Source organism: Carcharodon carcharias, chromosome 15, assembly GCF_017639515.1.
Source record: "Carcharodon carcharias isolate sCarCar2 chromosome 15, sCarCar2.pri, whole genome shotgun sequence".
Taxonomy (NCBI): domain Eukaryota; kingdom Metazoa; phylum Chordata; class Chondrichthyes; order Lamniformes; family Lamnidae; genus Carcharodon; species Carcharodon carcharias.
Genome location: NC_054481.1, coordinates 82,229,868 through 82,245,376, shown reverse-complemented (window position 1 = coordinate 82,245,376; position 15,509 = coordinate 82,229,868). Strand labels below are relative to the sequence as shown.

Here is a 15,509-nt window from a genome sequence, read left to right as displayed (position 1 = left end):
ATGGATTTACCAGTTACTATTATGAGAACTCCTAGTTCCCCTAGTTAATCGAACTCCCAGTTACACCTCTGTTAAGGCAATAATAAAACACATAGATTTAAAAAGACCCAGGCAAAGCACACACCCTGGACAGTCGAATTCAAAATGAGTTTTTTTCAGCTTCGGTTCCTTGTAACCATCAACTTGAGGCTTTTCACACTTGTGTTAGATCTTAAAATGCCTTTTCCCTTACACATATGTTCATCTCCTTTATACAGATTTCTCTCTTTTCAATGTAAATTCCAATGTTTCGATATGTCTTTTCAACTACTTTTCTAAAAATAAAAATCTTTCATAGTACCAATTTTATCAGTAAGCTTTGGGAAAAAGAAACATATTGTTTGGCTTAGCCTCTGTTGGCTAGGTGTAACACCTTATCACCTCTTTGAAATTCACTACTCTCATTTATCTATAAATGCAAATGCACCCTTCACACCTCACATTCTAAAATTTCAGCCATATTTACCTATTTAACATTTCAAAGCTAGCTTGTCTTCTTGATACATTAAAACCTTCAGACCAGCTGTCCCTAATACACACATACACACATACACACACACACACACACATACACACAGTTTCAACTTTACAATAAATGATGAAAATTATTATATTTGCGTGACACTCAGTGGTCAGTGTCAGTGGTCAATGTGTCCCAATGGCCTGAATAGTTCAGTTGATTGCACTCCCATCTCTGAGCCAGAAGGTCCAGAACATCATCATAAAATCAGGCAGATTTATGAAAAGGAAAGGAAATTGTATTTGATAATATTATTTGAGTTCTTTGAGTATCTAACAAGTAGGGTAAATAAAGGGAATGAGTAGATGTAGCGTTTTTGGATTTCCAAAAGGCATTCGATAAGGTGCTACATGAAAGGTTACCAAACAAGATAAGAACTCATGTTGTTGGTGGTATTATATCAGCATGGTTAGAAGACTGGCTACCTAGCAAGGTAAGAGAGATAAATGGGCCATTAGCAAACTGTAACTAGTGGGATACCACCATGACCTATCCTGGGGCCTCAACAATTACTATCTTAATCAATTACAATGATTTGGATGAAGGGGCAAGCTGCATTGTAGCCAAATTTGCTGAGCATATAAAGATAAGTAAAGACACAGAGAGTCCGCAAAGAGATGTAGATAGTTAAAAAGAGTGGGCAAAAAAATTGGCAGATGGCGCTTAATGTGGGAAAATGTGAGGGATGAATAGAAAAGCAGAATATTATTTAAATGGAGAGAGACTGCAGAATGCTGTGGTACAGGGAGATCTTGGTGTCCTTGCCCATGAATCACAAAATGTTAACTTTCAGGTACAGCAAGTAATTAGGAAGGAAGCTGGAATGTTGGCCTTTATTGCAAGGGGGATGGAGTATAAAAGTAGGGAAATTTTGATACAGGGCATTGGGGAGACTACACCTGGAGTACAGTGTACCATTTTGACCTCCATACTTAAGGAGGGATATACTTAATTGGAAGCTGTTCAGAGAAGGTTCACTAGGCTGATTCCTGGGATGAACGGGTTGTCTTAAGGAGAAAGGTTGAGCAGGCTGGGCCTATACTTATTGGAGTTTAGAAGAATGAGAGGTAATCTTATTGAAATATACAGGATTTTGAGGGGGATTGACAGGGTAGGAACATGGGAACAGGAGTAAGCCATTCAGCCCATTAAGCATACTCCACCACTCAATATGATCATGGCTGATCATCCACTTCAATGCCTTTTACCCACACAATCCCCATATCCCTTTATTTCATTGGCATTTAGAAACCTGTCAATCTCTGCTTTAAACATACTCAATGACTGAGCTTCCACAGGCCTCTGGGGTAGAGAATTCCAAAGATTCACAACCCTCTGAGTAAAATAAAATCTCCTCATCTCAGTCCTAAGTGACTTCCCCCTTATTTTGAAACTGTGTCCCCTGGTTCTAGACTCCCCAACCAGGGGAAACATCTTACCTGCATCTACCCTGTCTATCCCTTTAAGTATTTTGTAGGTTTCAATGAGATCGCCTCTCATTCCACTTTCCTGTCTGCAACCCAATGAAGACAGGACACAAACTCTCTGCCATGTGATAAGTTTAAATATCCAATCTGAATGCTAGTTGAGTGATGCGTAGATGAGTGAAATGGTAGGCGGGTGATGTGGATGAGTGGATCGGTGATGAGGATTAGTGGGTGGGTGAGGAGGATGAGTGGGTGGGTGAGGAGGATGAGTGGGTGGGTAAGGTGGATGAATGGGTGAGTGGTGTGGATGAGTGGGTAAGGTGAATATGGATGAGGCGGGTTAGTCAGAAGGGTGGGTGAGTGGATATTTAGGTTGGAGACTAGTCGGGTCAGGTCGGGAGGGTGGTCGGGGGGCAACCAGGGGTTCAGGAGGGTAATTGCGTGGTCAGGCGGGTGGCCAGGGCAGTTGGACAGGTGGTTGGGGGGCTTGAGAGGGTAGGCAGGGGTCAGGGGGGCGGGGATGTGGGCATAGTTGTGTAATTATCCAAGAGTTAGTTTAGCTTTTAATCAGTCTAACATTTCCTGGATAACTATCCAGGTAAGTATGGCAGAACTGTCCGAAATCCCCGACTCTAACTCAGTGTCAGAAACATTTGCACAGGCTCCCAGGGAGCAGGGAATTGCCCATCAGAAGTTGAAACTTCCCGGGCAATTTCCATGGAGGTCCACACATCGGGACTTCCTCAGGCTTCTGTTGCACATTTCAGTCTTACATCTGATCTCTGCTGATCTGGAGACTGGAAGATTTTGTCCAATAAGATTTAAAAAGTGGATCTTGGTGCTGCAGACCTTGGAGTCCCCTGAACATAATGCAGTTGAGCAGGCCACATATTAATCAACTGCTGAGAAAGCTGTGCTAGTGATATGCTGGAGCTGTGCCACTGATGCGCTGGAGCTGTGCTGGTGCTGGAGCTGTGCTGTTGATTTGCTGACGCTGTGCTGGATCTGTGCTTGAGCTGGTTTGAAGCTATGCTGGGGCAATACTAGATCTGTGCTTGTCACATTGGTCTGAGCTCAGAGATTGTTTGGAAAATGATGCAGCGTTCATTGTTTTTACCCTGTCAAATGGACAGTAATTCCTGCAGTTAACATTTACAGTTAAATATGGAAATTGAGAAGCGATTGATAATGGTGCTCTGTTGAATCTCCACAGGTGGCAATCTTCTAGAAATCACTGAACTAGAACTTCTCCTTTTACATTTTAATTTCACTGTGAAAACCCTCTCGTCTGTAAAAGTTACACCTCACTAATGAGGTGAAAATGTTTTTAATTACACACCAAGTCATAACTACTGCTCCCTCGCCTTGGAAAATTAATTTTATATTTGTGAAATGCTAAATGATAAAATTTCCATAGTTCTTCAAAACTAGTTTAAAAGTTTGTGTATGATATTTCAGCCTTGAATGTGCATATCCCAATTTTTATTTTGCTTTCTCTAAAGCTTACAGGAAGTAAAGGATAAAAACAAAAAACTGCGGATGCTGGAAATCTAAAACAAAAACAGAAATACCTGGAAAAACTCAGCAGGTCTGGCAGCATTGGCGGAGAAGAACAAAGTTGACATTTCAAGTCCTCATGACCCTTCAACAGAACTAAGTAAAAATAGGAGACGGGTGAACTATAAGCCGGTTTAAGGTAGGGGGTGGGGGGGGGGGGGAATGGTTGTAGGGACAAGCAAGCAGTGATAGCAGCAGATAACCAAAAGATGTCACAGACAAAAGAATGGAATTAATTAGCACATTCTTTTAGATAATATCACCACCTTCAACACCTCTTTGTTCTTTTGTCTGTGACATCTTTTGGTTATCTGCTGCTATCATTGCTTGCTTGTCCCTACAACCATTCCCTCCCCCCCACTTCTGCCCCCACCCCCTACCTTAAACCAGTTTATATTTCACCCTTTTCCTATTTTTACTTAGTTCTGTTGAAGGGTCATGAGGACTTGAAACGTCAACTTTGTTTTTCTCCGCTGATGCTGCCAGACCTGCTGAGTTTTTCCAGGTATTTCTGTTTTTGTTTAGGAAGTAAAGGATATTTGGTGGCATTTTACTTGCTGGTTTGCTGAGCATGTGAATTCTTCAGTGTGAAGCTTACCCTTGGCATCACTGTGGCTAGACACCTGGGGATCACTTAACTTGCATTAGATTCAGAATTACATTGGGATAGGGGAAATCCATGACAGAGATCTCTGGATCTTTGTAAGCAGCTTTTTTCAAGGATAGCAGTGAGCTGACTTTGTCGCTAACTGCAAAATCTGGATCAAATCATTCATTTTGAATTCAGTCCATGTCAGCTTTATCACTGAATAAAATTGTTGTGGAAATCTAGGTCAGTTTATGGATCCTATTGGAATAGATAGCAGTTGGTAAATATGGGTTTGAATTGAGATTAAATGAAGAATTAGCTGGAAAAAACATCAGGTCAGGCAGCATCTGTGGCGAGAGAAACAGAGTTAACGTTTTGAGTCTGATATGACTTTAAGTGTGCTTGGTGATGCACAGTTCAGTGATAATGAGGGAGCCAGTGGGTAATACAGGAGCAGCAGAGATCCTTTTAGAAAAAACCTTGGATCAGAAACAAGACAATAATTAGACAGTTTTCAAGACGAAGAAAAAGGAAAAAGTGTAGAAAGGATTCTATAAATGGAGCTTTTGCGCACAGTGCATTTCATAATGGCAAAGAATGAACCGTGAGCTGCTTATGAATCAAATTAGTTAAAAATTTACATGGTTTCTTATTCAAGCATTGTTGACTGGGAGTTTAGATTTTAAATATATAAAATGTCATAACCTGAAGCATATATATCATAAAACACATCAGAATAATGAACAAACTCTACCATGAATACTAAATAGTTTCTTATTTGAAAGGTTTTGATTTTCTGGATCAAATCCTCAATTTGCAGCTTTGGGTACCTGGCAGACTGGAAGACAAGTAGCTGATGGGAGGGAGGATTATCTCAGTAGCTGGAGTTCCATGACAGTATATGCGACTGCACTTGCTCAGACACACTACTCCATCTATTGGTTTGCATGAGAAGTACAGATCTCTGTTCTCAGCTTAGCCATTGGGTCATGGCCTCCCAGATTGTCTTTGACTGTCTAGCTTACTGCACATAGTGGGTCTTTCCTCTAAACTGGGGGATAAACATACTGCTCAAGGAATTAAAAAAGTTTGATACAAATTGAATGCAGAGGCAGGAAAAAAACACATATCTTTTCATTGAATAGAAGGAATAATATTGGTGTCACAACCATGTAAAAAACATTTTCTTAAAGTGATCTGTGAGCTAAGAATGTGTGTTTAATATCCTTTTATGAGTGATGCAATTAAAAATAACCTAGCAGACAAGCTTTAGTCTTAAACAAGATGAAGATTAGTTTATTACAACTGCTGAAAGTTAACTAGGTAACAGCAGTAAAGTTAGAAACTAAAAATATAGATACAAAGATAAAAATGCAATAAAGGAAAAATATACTTAAAGATGAGATTTCAAATCATCCTCTGTGAAAGAATCATTGTGGGCCCATTCTTCAGAATGCCTTCTTTCCAAAGTGAAAGGTTTGAAACTTGAAGTTAGATTCAGCAGCTGCGATCACTCCTATAGTCAACTGCCTGGAGGTTGCCTATGCAGGTGGACTCAGCAGGCCAGCTGCTTTGGGGAGCAAGTAAAGGTCCCTTTTCTTTACAGGTTCTGCTAGTGCAACACTTGAAGATTGCCTGGTTTCCTTTTTTGGCAGAACCATGATGTTTTCCTTGTGGACACCTTCCTCTGCAGCTCCAGGTGGCGAGGAACCCCAGCTGTCGCAAGTGTTTTAGCTGAGAGCTATCTGCTGGTAGTGTCTCTCAAAATTATCACACAAACATGGCTTCTTGCAGCCCTTTTTATAATTCAAAAGCATAAGAAATGGCTGCTATGTTAATTTAGGTGAGCCATAGAGCCACAAAGCAAATAATTCAGTAAAATTGCAGTCTTTTGAAGAGATTTTTCCTGTCGGATGTTCCCTCAGACATGAAAAGGATTTTTAGGAGGTTCAATTATGTTGTCCAAGGCATCCTTGAATTTCAAGTGTCTTGTGATTCTTCTTGAGATAAGGACAGTCTGGCTAACAACAGCTGGAATCCACAAGAGAAGTCGGAGATTACAATTTGTTAGGCACTCCATATATTATAATTATATGTCCTCGACATTGGGTTAGGCCTAACAGTATCTGCCAATGTGGAGCTGTAAGTGCTGATTTTTCTTTACCTCATTACATTCTATTTATGTGTGAAATGATACATTAAGTCCTCAGTTAAAGTTTAGCTATGTTACTGAACATTTTAAATTATTTAACTTTAAGTGAAACAACTTTCAGTGAATCATGGGTTCCCATATGAATCAACGGTAAAGTTGGAGTTAGGTCCCTTTGTTCATGTCTTATTTGAAAAACTAATATACAGTTGAAATACTTTACTGTACATGTGCAGCACTGTGCATTCCCAGCTGTAATAATGTACAAAAAAAAATCACTGAATATAACAAACATACTCCATATATTGAATTGAGATAATACTAAATCACTCAAACAAGCCTTGAGTAGCACAGCTTCTGTAGCTCACCCGCAGCACTCCTGGAACTCAGCTCAACTTTTTGCTTGCTTTCTTTTCCCACTCTGTCCTTTCCTACTCTGTCCCTCTCTCTCCCTCTCCTTTCCCACTCTGTCCCTCTCTCTCTCTCTCTCGTTTCCCACTCTGTCCCTCTCTCTCTCCTTTCCCACTCTGCCCCTCTCTCTCTGAACTTTCCCACTCTGCCCCTCTCTCTCCTTTCCCACTTTGTCCCTCTCTCTCTCTCTCTCCTTTTCCACTCTGTCCCTTTCTCTCCTTTCCCACTCTGTCCCTCTCTCTCCTTTCCCACTCTGTCCCTCTCTCCTTTCCCACTCTGTCCCTCTCTCTCTCTCTCTCTCACTCCTTTCCCACTCTATCCCTCTCTTTTTCTCTCTCTCTCCTTTCCCACTCCGTCCCTCTCTCTCTCTCTCCCACTCTATCCCTCTCTTTCTCTCTCTCTCCTTCCCCACTCTGTCTCTCTCTCTCTCTCTCCTTTCTCACTCTCTCTCTCCTTTCCCACTCTGGGTGGAATCGGCCTTGCCCGCTGGCATTGGTGTGTTTGGTGGAATCAGCAGACAATATGGTGAAAAGGCCAAAAAGCTGGTTTCACGATGTTGTGAAACCAGTTTGTGATTGTTCACTCATCCTATCGATGGTGCGCTACATTCCCCACCATTGGGAATCTCATTGTAATTCATCAGCACATCGTTATAAGGCCCGCTCACCAGACTCACCCAGCCCCGACCCCTCTGGATCAGCCGCCCATGTCGGCGGAAAACACCGCTTGACAAGTGTGACGTGCTGAAGGCTGGGGCCTTGGTCACATCGCGGACACCTGAGAAGCAGGAGATGCTGAAGCCTAACAGCAACAGCACACTAGAGGAACATCCATGCCACGCTGGGTGGATGCTCATGGACATGGCTCTGCTGCCAAGCAGCTCATGGATGGTGGAAAGTCACCGTTGATGCTCACAATGGATGATGGTCGAGGGGGGGGAGAGGAAGGTCTAGGATCAACTGGAAGAGGTATAGGCAGGGGTGAGGTTGGGAGGGGGGAATGGAATGTTGGGGCTGGTAAGGTTGCAAGGGGGAATGAAGATGTCAGGGGGATGAGGTTGGGGGGGTGAGAGTACTGGGGTGGAGGGGGTAACAGGGAGATGGCAACTGGGGTGGTAGGTCTATTGGGGGTGGGTGGAAGGTGTAAAGGTGGGAATTTGGAGGGGGGAAGAAGTACGGAGAGAGGGAAGAGTCCGGGGGAGGAAGGAGTGCAAGAGGGGAGGGAGTAAGGCTGGAGGAAGGAGTCAGGAAGGGGGAAGGAGTAAAGCTGGAGGAAGAGGTAAGGCTGGAAGGAGGAGTCGAAGGGTGATGGGCTAAGGGTGGCAGAAGAAGTAAGGGTGTCAAAGGGAGTCAGCAAGCTGGAGGGACTAGGCGGGGCTCGGGGGAGAGGACTCAGTGGGGGTGAAAGGACTAAGGGCTTCCGAGGGGGAATGGTTTTTGGGAGGGAAGGGATTTCCGAGGGGAAAGGGTTCCGGGGGGGGTAAGGGTCCAGAGCGGGGGGTGTCCAGGTGAATGTGCATGGGAGGGGTCTGATGGATCCATGACTGCCTCCTGGGGAGCGAACTGAGTGTGGACATGGCATGGGGGAATGGTGAGAATGACCGAGGGCAGTGAGGCAGTAGGGTGGGAGAGTGAGGATTCAATAGTAGCAGTAGAAGGGATAGCGAGCGTGATTGGTGGGGACCTGGAGGCAGACACGGACCCTGGGGGTGGGAAGGAGGAGGCTGGGGAGGTTAATGTGGATGGAATTGGGATTTTCGGGAAGGAAGGGAACATGCATGTTCACCTGGACATCCCAGAAGGAAAAGGATTGTGGCTGGTAGGTCACAGAGGGGAGGTGGAAGATGATGCTGGGGGCTGAACAGTGATGGGAGAAAGAAAATAGGTGACTTGGGGAGGGGAAAAGATGGAGGAACAAAAGTAAAACCGAATTAGCACCATGCTGTCCAAATCGAAACGAGAGTCGTGGTGGGCGAGATCAGATGCTGCATGGGAGTGTGATCAGTGGGTGGGCGGAGATGCAGCTCAGCTCAGATAGACAACTGAAAGAGAATCCCAGCAGACAACATTGAAAATGCTCAGGACAGTGAGAAGAGATTCCGTGTGTCTGGGAGTGTGCTTGGACGAGGCTCCAAAAGGCCCTGCTGCACGCACACTTTTCCCTCCAGAATCACTAGTGGGCTGGCTGCTGCCTCTAGAGTGACAAGGGACGAGGTTGAGGGGCTCACAGGCAAAGGGAACTCGGAGGGAGTGCACATCCTCTGAGATTCCTGAATGGATGAGCCAGGGGTGTCCAGCTGCATCAGTGGAGATAGAAACAGAGTTAACGTTTCAAGTCAAATGTGACTCTTCTTCAGAACTGCTTTCATTTCAGATTTCCAGCGTTTTATTTTGCTTTTATTGCACTGATCCCTGTGGCTGAATTACTCTCTAATTGTGTAGTTACAATACATAAGTGGCATTGACTCCAAGAATGTACGGCAAAAAACATGTCTAATACTGAAACCATTGAGGTGTTATGCATGCTTGTATCGAGAGAAAAAAAAATTATATGTTAATTCACAGGATGTGGACTTCACTGGCTAGGCCAGCATTAATTGCCCATCCCTAAGTGTCCTTGAGAAGGTGTCTCCTTGAACTGCTGCAGCCCACAGTGCTCTTAGGGAGGGAGTTCCAGGATTTTGACCCAGTGTAAGGAACATAGCTTTTTATTTCTGTTGGACTGTGGATTAAAATTGCAATAGCTGCAGTTTGAAAGCCATGTCCACTGGAACAAGATGAGAGATATATACAATGTTGCAGTCCTGGAACAAAGTGTGCCATGAGAGACAGGATGGTACCAGAAAGGAGCCATGGACCAAGGGAGCTGCCTGGCAACAACGTTTTAATTGGCTCCGGACCAGGTTTTTGTAAGAGGACAGTGCAGCAGTATAGCTCCTAGCCTGAAAGGAACAAGACCTAAAACCTCTTTCTCCTTTGTGTGGAAGATTCCAGTAATTCCACAATAATGGCTAGCAGGATTTTTCTTCTCATATCTCAATAACCTGTTCTCTCTCTCTGAAAACCCCTGTCAAGAGGCAAAGGGGGGAAATCACTGTTAGAGACATTGAAAGGCAAGTGCTCAACCAATGAACTAAATACTGAAAATAAAAACAGAATTACCTGGAAAAACTCAGCAGGTCTGGCAGCATCGGCGGAGAAGAAAAGAGTTGACGTTTCGAGTCCTCATGACCCTTCGACAGAACTTGAGTTCGAGTCCAAGAAAGAGTTGAAATATAAGCTGGTTTAAGGTGTGTGTGTGGGGGGGCGGAGAGATAGAGAGAGAGAGAGAGAGGTGGAGGGGGGGTGTGGTTGTAGGGACAAACAAGCAGTGATAGAAGCAGATCATCAAAAGATTTCAACGACAATAGTACAATAGAACACATAGGTGTTAAAGTTAAAACAAAAACAGAATTACCTGGAAAAACTCAGCAGGTCTGGCAGCATCGGCGGAGAAGAAAAGAGTTGATGTTTCGAGTCCTCATGACCCTTCGACAGAACTTGAGTTCAAGTCCAAGAAAGAGTTGAAATATAAGCTGGTTTAAGGTGTGTGTGTGGGGGGTGGAGAGATAGAGAGACAGAGAGGTGGAGGGGGGGGGTGTGGTTGTAGGGACAAACAAGCAGTGATAGAAGCAGATCATCAAAATATGTCAACGACAATAGTACAATAGAACACATAGGTGTTAAAGTTAAAGTTGGTGATATTATCTAAACGAATGTGCTAATTAAGAATGGATGGTAGGGCACTCAAGGTATAGCTCTAGTCGGGTTTTTTTAAATTTTTTTTTTAAATAATGGAAATAGGTGGGAAAAGGAAAATCTTTATAATTTATTGGAAAAAAAAGGAAGGGGGAAACAGAAAGGGAGTGGGGATGGGGGAGGGAGCTCACGACCTAAAGTTGTTGAATTCAATATTCAGTCCGGAAGGCTGTAAAGTGCCTAGTCGGAAGATGAGGTGTTGTTCCTCCAGTTTGCGTTGGGCTTCACTGGAACAATGCAGCAAGCCAAGGACAGACATGTGGGCAAGAGAGCAGGGTGGAGTGTTAAAATGGCAAGCGACAGGGAGGTTTGGGTCATTCTTGCGGACAGACCGCAGGTGTTCTGCAAAGCGATCGCCCAGTTTACGTTTGGTCTCTCCAATGTAGAGGAGACCACATTGGGAGCAACGAATGCCGTAGACTAAGTTGGGGGAAATGCAAGTGAAATGCTGCTTCACTTGTTTTTAAATACTGAAAATGCTGGAAGACCGCGTCGTGTCATCAACAAGCACTGAAAGGAATTTGGAAGCCATCGATTAAAATCAACCCATCAAATCCTGTATTCTGGAATTGGTTTTAACCCACTATTAAAATCCATGTTTTTCTGTGTCTTATATGTGTGTGTATCGGGATTTAAGAATGGGTAGAGTTGAAGTCATAGAGTTAGAAATTAGCAGTTCATATTTCTTTCTTTTGCCACTGGTTAATGACAGTTTGTTCAATAAACAGTCATTTATTTATTAAGTTTACAAAACTGGTGCTTGTATTCTGTTAATCCAAAATACACAGTTATGTAGAATTGGGGCAACCTGGTTGTTTGGTCAAACTTATCACATTTTTCATGGCTCGGAGAACAGTGGCACATTATCCCCAGTGAGTCGTGACACCCAGTGACATTGAAGGGATGACAATATATGTGCAAGTCAGGAGATGAGTGGCTTGAAGGGGAACTTCCATGTGGTGGTGTTCCCATGTGTCTGCTGCCCTTGACCTTCTAGATGGTAGAGGTTGTGGATTTGGAAGATGCTGTCGAAGGAGTCTTGGTAAATTCCTGAAGTGCAAATGGTACACACTGCTGCTACTCTTTGTCACTGCTGGATGGAGTGAATGTTGAAGGAGATGGATGGGGTGCCAATCAAGCCGGCTGCTTTGTCCTGCGTGTTGTTGGAGCTGCACTCAACCAGGCAAGTGGAGAGTCTTCCATCATGCACCTGACTTGTGCCTTGTAGATGGTGGACAGGTTTTGGAGAGTCAGGAGGTGAATTACTCGCTGCAGGATTCCTAGCCTCTGACCTGCTCTTGTAGCCACAGTATTTATATGGCTAATCCAGTGCAGTTTGTAGTCAATAGTTAGCCCCAGTATCTTGATAGTGGGGGATTCAGCAATGGTAATGCCATTGGTTGGATTCTCTCTAGTTGGAGATGGTCATTGTCTGGACTTGTGTGGCGTGAATGTTACTTACCACTTGTCAGCCCAAGCCTGGATACTGTCCAGGTCTTACTGCATTTCAACGTGTTAGTTCGATGCTAATCAGAACCATTCTAATCAATGGACTCACACTTTCTGGTGACATGGTGAGAGAATCTGTGCACCATGGAAATGAGTGCCATTGCTATTTTAACTGCCATCTTTTATCATAACTGAGTAAATGTGTGAGTTAATGCACATCTGTGTGCGTGCATCTGTGTATAAGAATGGTGTATGTGGGTGTGGGTGTTTGTGCGTGCGTGTGTGTTTGCGTGCGTGTGTGTATTTGTGTGCGTGCGTGTGCGTGTGTTAGGCTAGTTCAGTCTTTAGCTGGTTTGCTAAACTGATCACTTTCTTTTACAGCTCCATCCACAGTTTCATTTATGCACCAAGTGAGTCGTACAGTGGACAGCGTGACACTGTCCTGGTCTCAGCCTGACCAGCCCAATGGAGTGATCCTAGACTACGAGCTCCAGTATTATGAGAAGGTATGAAAGTTAAAATGAAAATTCTTCAGTGATGAATTTAAATACAGTGCCAGTTGTGGCTCAGTTGGTAGCACTCACCTCTGAATCATAAGGTTGTGTGTTCAAGTCCTACTCCAGTGCAGTACTGAAGGACTACTACAGTCGGAGATCCTGTCTTTTGGTTGAGATGTTAAACCAAGGTGGACATAGTGTATTTGGATTTTCAGAAGGCTTTTGATAAATTCCCCCTCAGGAGTTTGGTTCCCCAAATTAAAGCTCATGGGATAAAAGTTAATATACTGCCCATTCAGGTGGATTTAAAACATTCTGTGACCCCCATATTGAAGAAGAGCAGGGGACATTTCCCTGGTGTCCTGACCAATATCTATCCCTTAACCAGGATCAGTAAAAAAAATTATCTGGTCATCATCATGTTGCTGTTCCTGGGAGCTTACTGTGTGCAAATTGGCTGTTTGCTACCATGTGTACACTTCAAAACCAGTTAATAGGTTGTAGAGCACTTGAGATATCCTGACATTTTGAAGGGTGCAATGCAAACACAAATCTTTCTTTTTTATTTGAAGATGATAGATGTATTTGACAGGGAACTAAAGGGAAGTATGAGTCAACTTGTATTGATTTAACATAGAAACATAGAAAATAGGAGCAGAAGTAGGCCATTCGGCCCTTTGAGCCTGCTCCACCATTCATTGTGATCATGGCTGATCATCCAACTCAATAGCCTGCTCCCGCTTTCTCCCCATATCCTTTGATCCCTTTCGCCCCCAAGAGCTATATCTAACTCCTTCTTGAAAGCATACAATGTTTTGACTTCAGCTACTTTCTGTGGTAGCAAATTCCACAGGCTCACCACTCTCTGGGTGAAGAAATTTCTCCTCATCTCAATCCTAAATGGTCTACCCCTTATCCTCAGACTGTGACCTCTGGTTCTGGACTCCTCCACCATCGGGAACATCCTTCCTGCATCTACCCTGTCTAGTCCTGTTAGAATTTTATAGGTTTTTATGAGATCCCCCCTCATTCTTCTGAACTCCAGCAAATATAAAACTAACCAACTCAATCTCTCCTCATATGTCAGTCCCGCCATCCCAGGAATCTGTCTGGTAAACCTTCGCTGCACTCCCTCTATAGCAAGAACATCCTTCCTCAGATAAGGAGACCAAAACTGCACACAATGTTCGAGGTGTGGTCTCACCAAAGCCCTGTATAATTGCAGCAAGACATCCCTGCTCCTGTACTCAAATCTTCTGGCTATGAAGGCCAAAATACCATTTGCCTTCTTTACCACCTGTTGCACCTGTATGCTTACCTTCAGTGACTGGTGTATGAGGACACCCAGGTCTCGTTGCACATTCCACTCTCTCAACTTATAGCCATTCAGATAATAATCTGCCTTCCTGTTTTTGCTACTAAAGTGGATAACCTCACATTTATCCACATTATACTGCACTTGCCACGCATTTGCCCACTCACTCAGCTTGTTCAAATCACACTGAAGCATCTCTGCATCCTTCTCACAGCTCACCCTCCCACCCAGTTCTGTGTCATCTGCAAATTTGGAGATATTACATTTAGTTCCCTCATCTAAATCATTAACATATATTGTGAATAGCTGGGGTCCCAGCACCGATCCCTACGGTACCCCATTAGTCACTGCCTGCCATTCAGAAAAAGACCTGTTTATTCCTACTCTTTGTTTCCTGTCTGCCAACCAGTTTTCTATCCATCTCAATACACTACCCCCAATCCCATGCGCTTAGCGTCTTTAGTTTAAGATGGGACTGTGGTCCAGTAACTGTAGGCAAGGTAAATACTTATGTGACATCATTGTAAATTGAGATATGGAGAGAATGGACTTATAAAAATGCACCTTAATCTAGAGGTTAGATTGTGAAAGAAACAGACTTGCGAATTTAAATGCCCTTTTCTTATTCCTCTGACTGTTGACCTTTTCTCTGCTGGTAAGTTATTGCCTCAGTGTGTGAGGTAAAAATAGAATGCTTTTCTGGGTAGATTTGTATGTAAATATCTTTTAAAGCATCAGTAAGTTTAAAATGGAAGGGCAGAGAAATTGAGACTGTGAAAAGGACATATCCTTGCTATTCAGGATTTAATTAATTAGGATGACACAAAGCTAGGGGGGGATTGCATTGTGAGGAAGATGCAAAGCGGCTTCAAGAGGATTTAGACAGACTTAGTTAGTAGGCAAGAACTTGGTTCTATACAACTGAAGCAAGACTTTGCTACTCTTGTACTGAAATCCTCTTGCAATAAAGGCCAACATTCCATTAGCCTTCCTAATTGCTCGCTGCACCTGCATGTTAGCTTTCAGTGACTTATTGATGAGGACACCCAGGTCCTTTTGTACATCGACACTTTCTAATCTCTTACTATTTTAGAAATAATCTGCTCATCTATTCCTCCTGCCAAAGTGGATAACATCACATTTTTCCACATTATATTCCATCTGCCATGTTCTTACCCACTCACTAAATCTGTCCAATTCCTCTTGAAGCCTCTTTGCGTCTTCCTCACAGCATACATTCCCACCTAGCTTTTTGTTACCCACAAACTGGAAATATTACATTTGGTTCCCAAGACCAAATCATTGATATATATTGTGAAAAGCTGGAGCCCAAGTACTGATCCCTGTGGTACCCCACGAGTCAGAAGCCTGCCAATGCGAGAATAACCCATTTATTCCTACTCTCTGTTTTCTGCCTGTTCGCAAATCCTTAATCCATGCCAGTATATTAACTTTTATCCCATGAGCTTTAATTTGGGGAACCAAACTCCTGTGGGGGAATTTATCAAAAGCCTTCTGAAAATCCAAGTACACTACGTCCATCTTTAACAATTATGTCAGTAACATCCTCAAAAAAGTCCAACAGGTTTGTCAAACATGACTTCCCTTTCATAAATCCATGTTGACTTTGCCCAATCAGGTCATTATTACCCAAGTGTCCATTTATCACATCCTTTAGAATAGTTTCTAGCTTTTTCCCTACAATTGATGTAAAGGTTAACAGGTCTGTCGTTGCCCATTTTGTCTCTCCCTCTCTTCT

At 43.4% G+C, this 15,509-nt stretch overlaps 1 protein-coding gene across 1 annotated transcript in view; it reads left to right on the top strand.

The window, feature by feature from the left end:
• Positions 1 to 15,509, top strand: part of LOC121288418 (ephrin type-B receptor 2-like) — an 848,586-nt gene that overhangs the window by 584,346 nt on the left and 248,731 nt on the right. Inside the window, exon 5 of the mRNA XM_041206952.1 lies at positions 12,320 to 12,444. Within this exon, the coding sequence (XP_041062886.1) occupies positions 12,320 to 12,444 (125 nt within the window). The remainder of the gene's footprint in view (positions 1 to 12,319; positions 12,445 to 15,509) is intronic.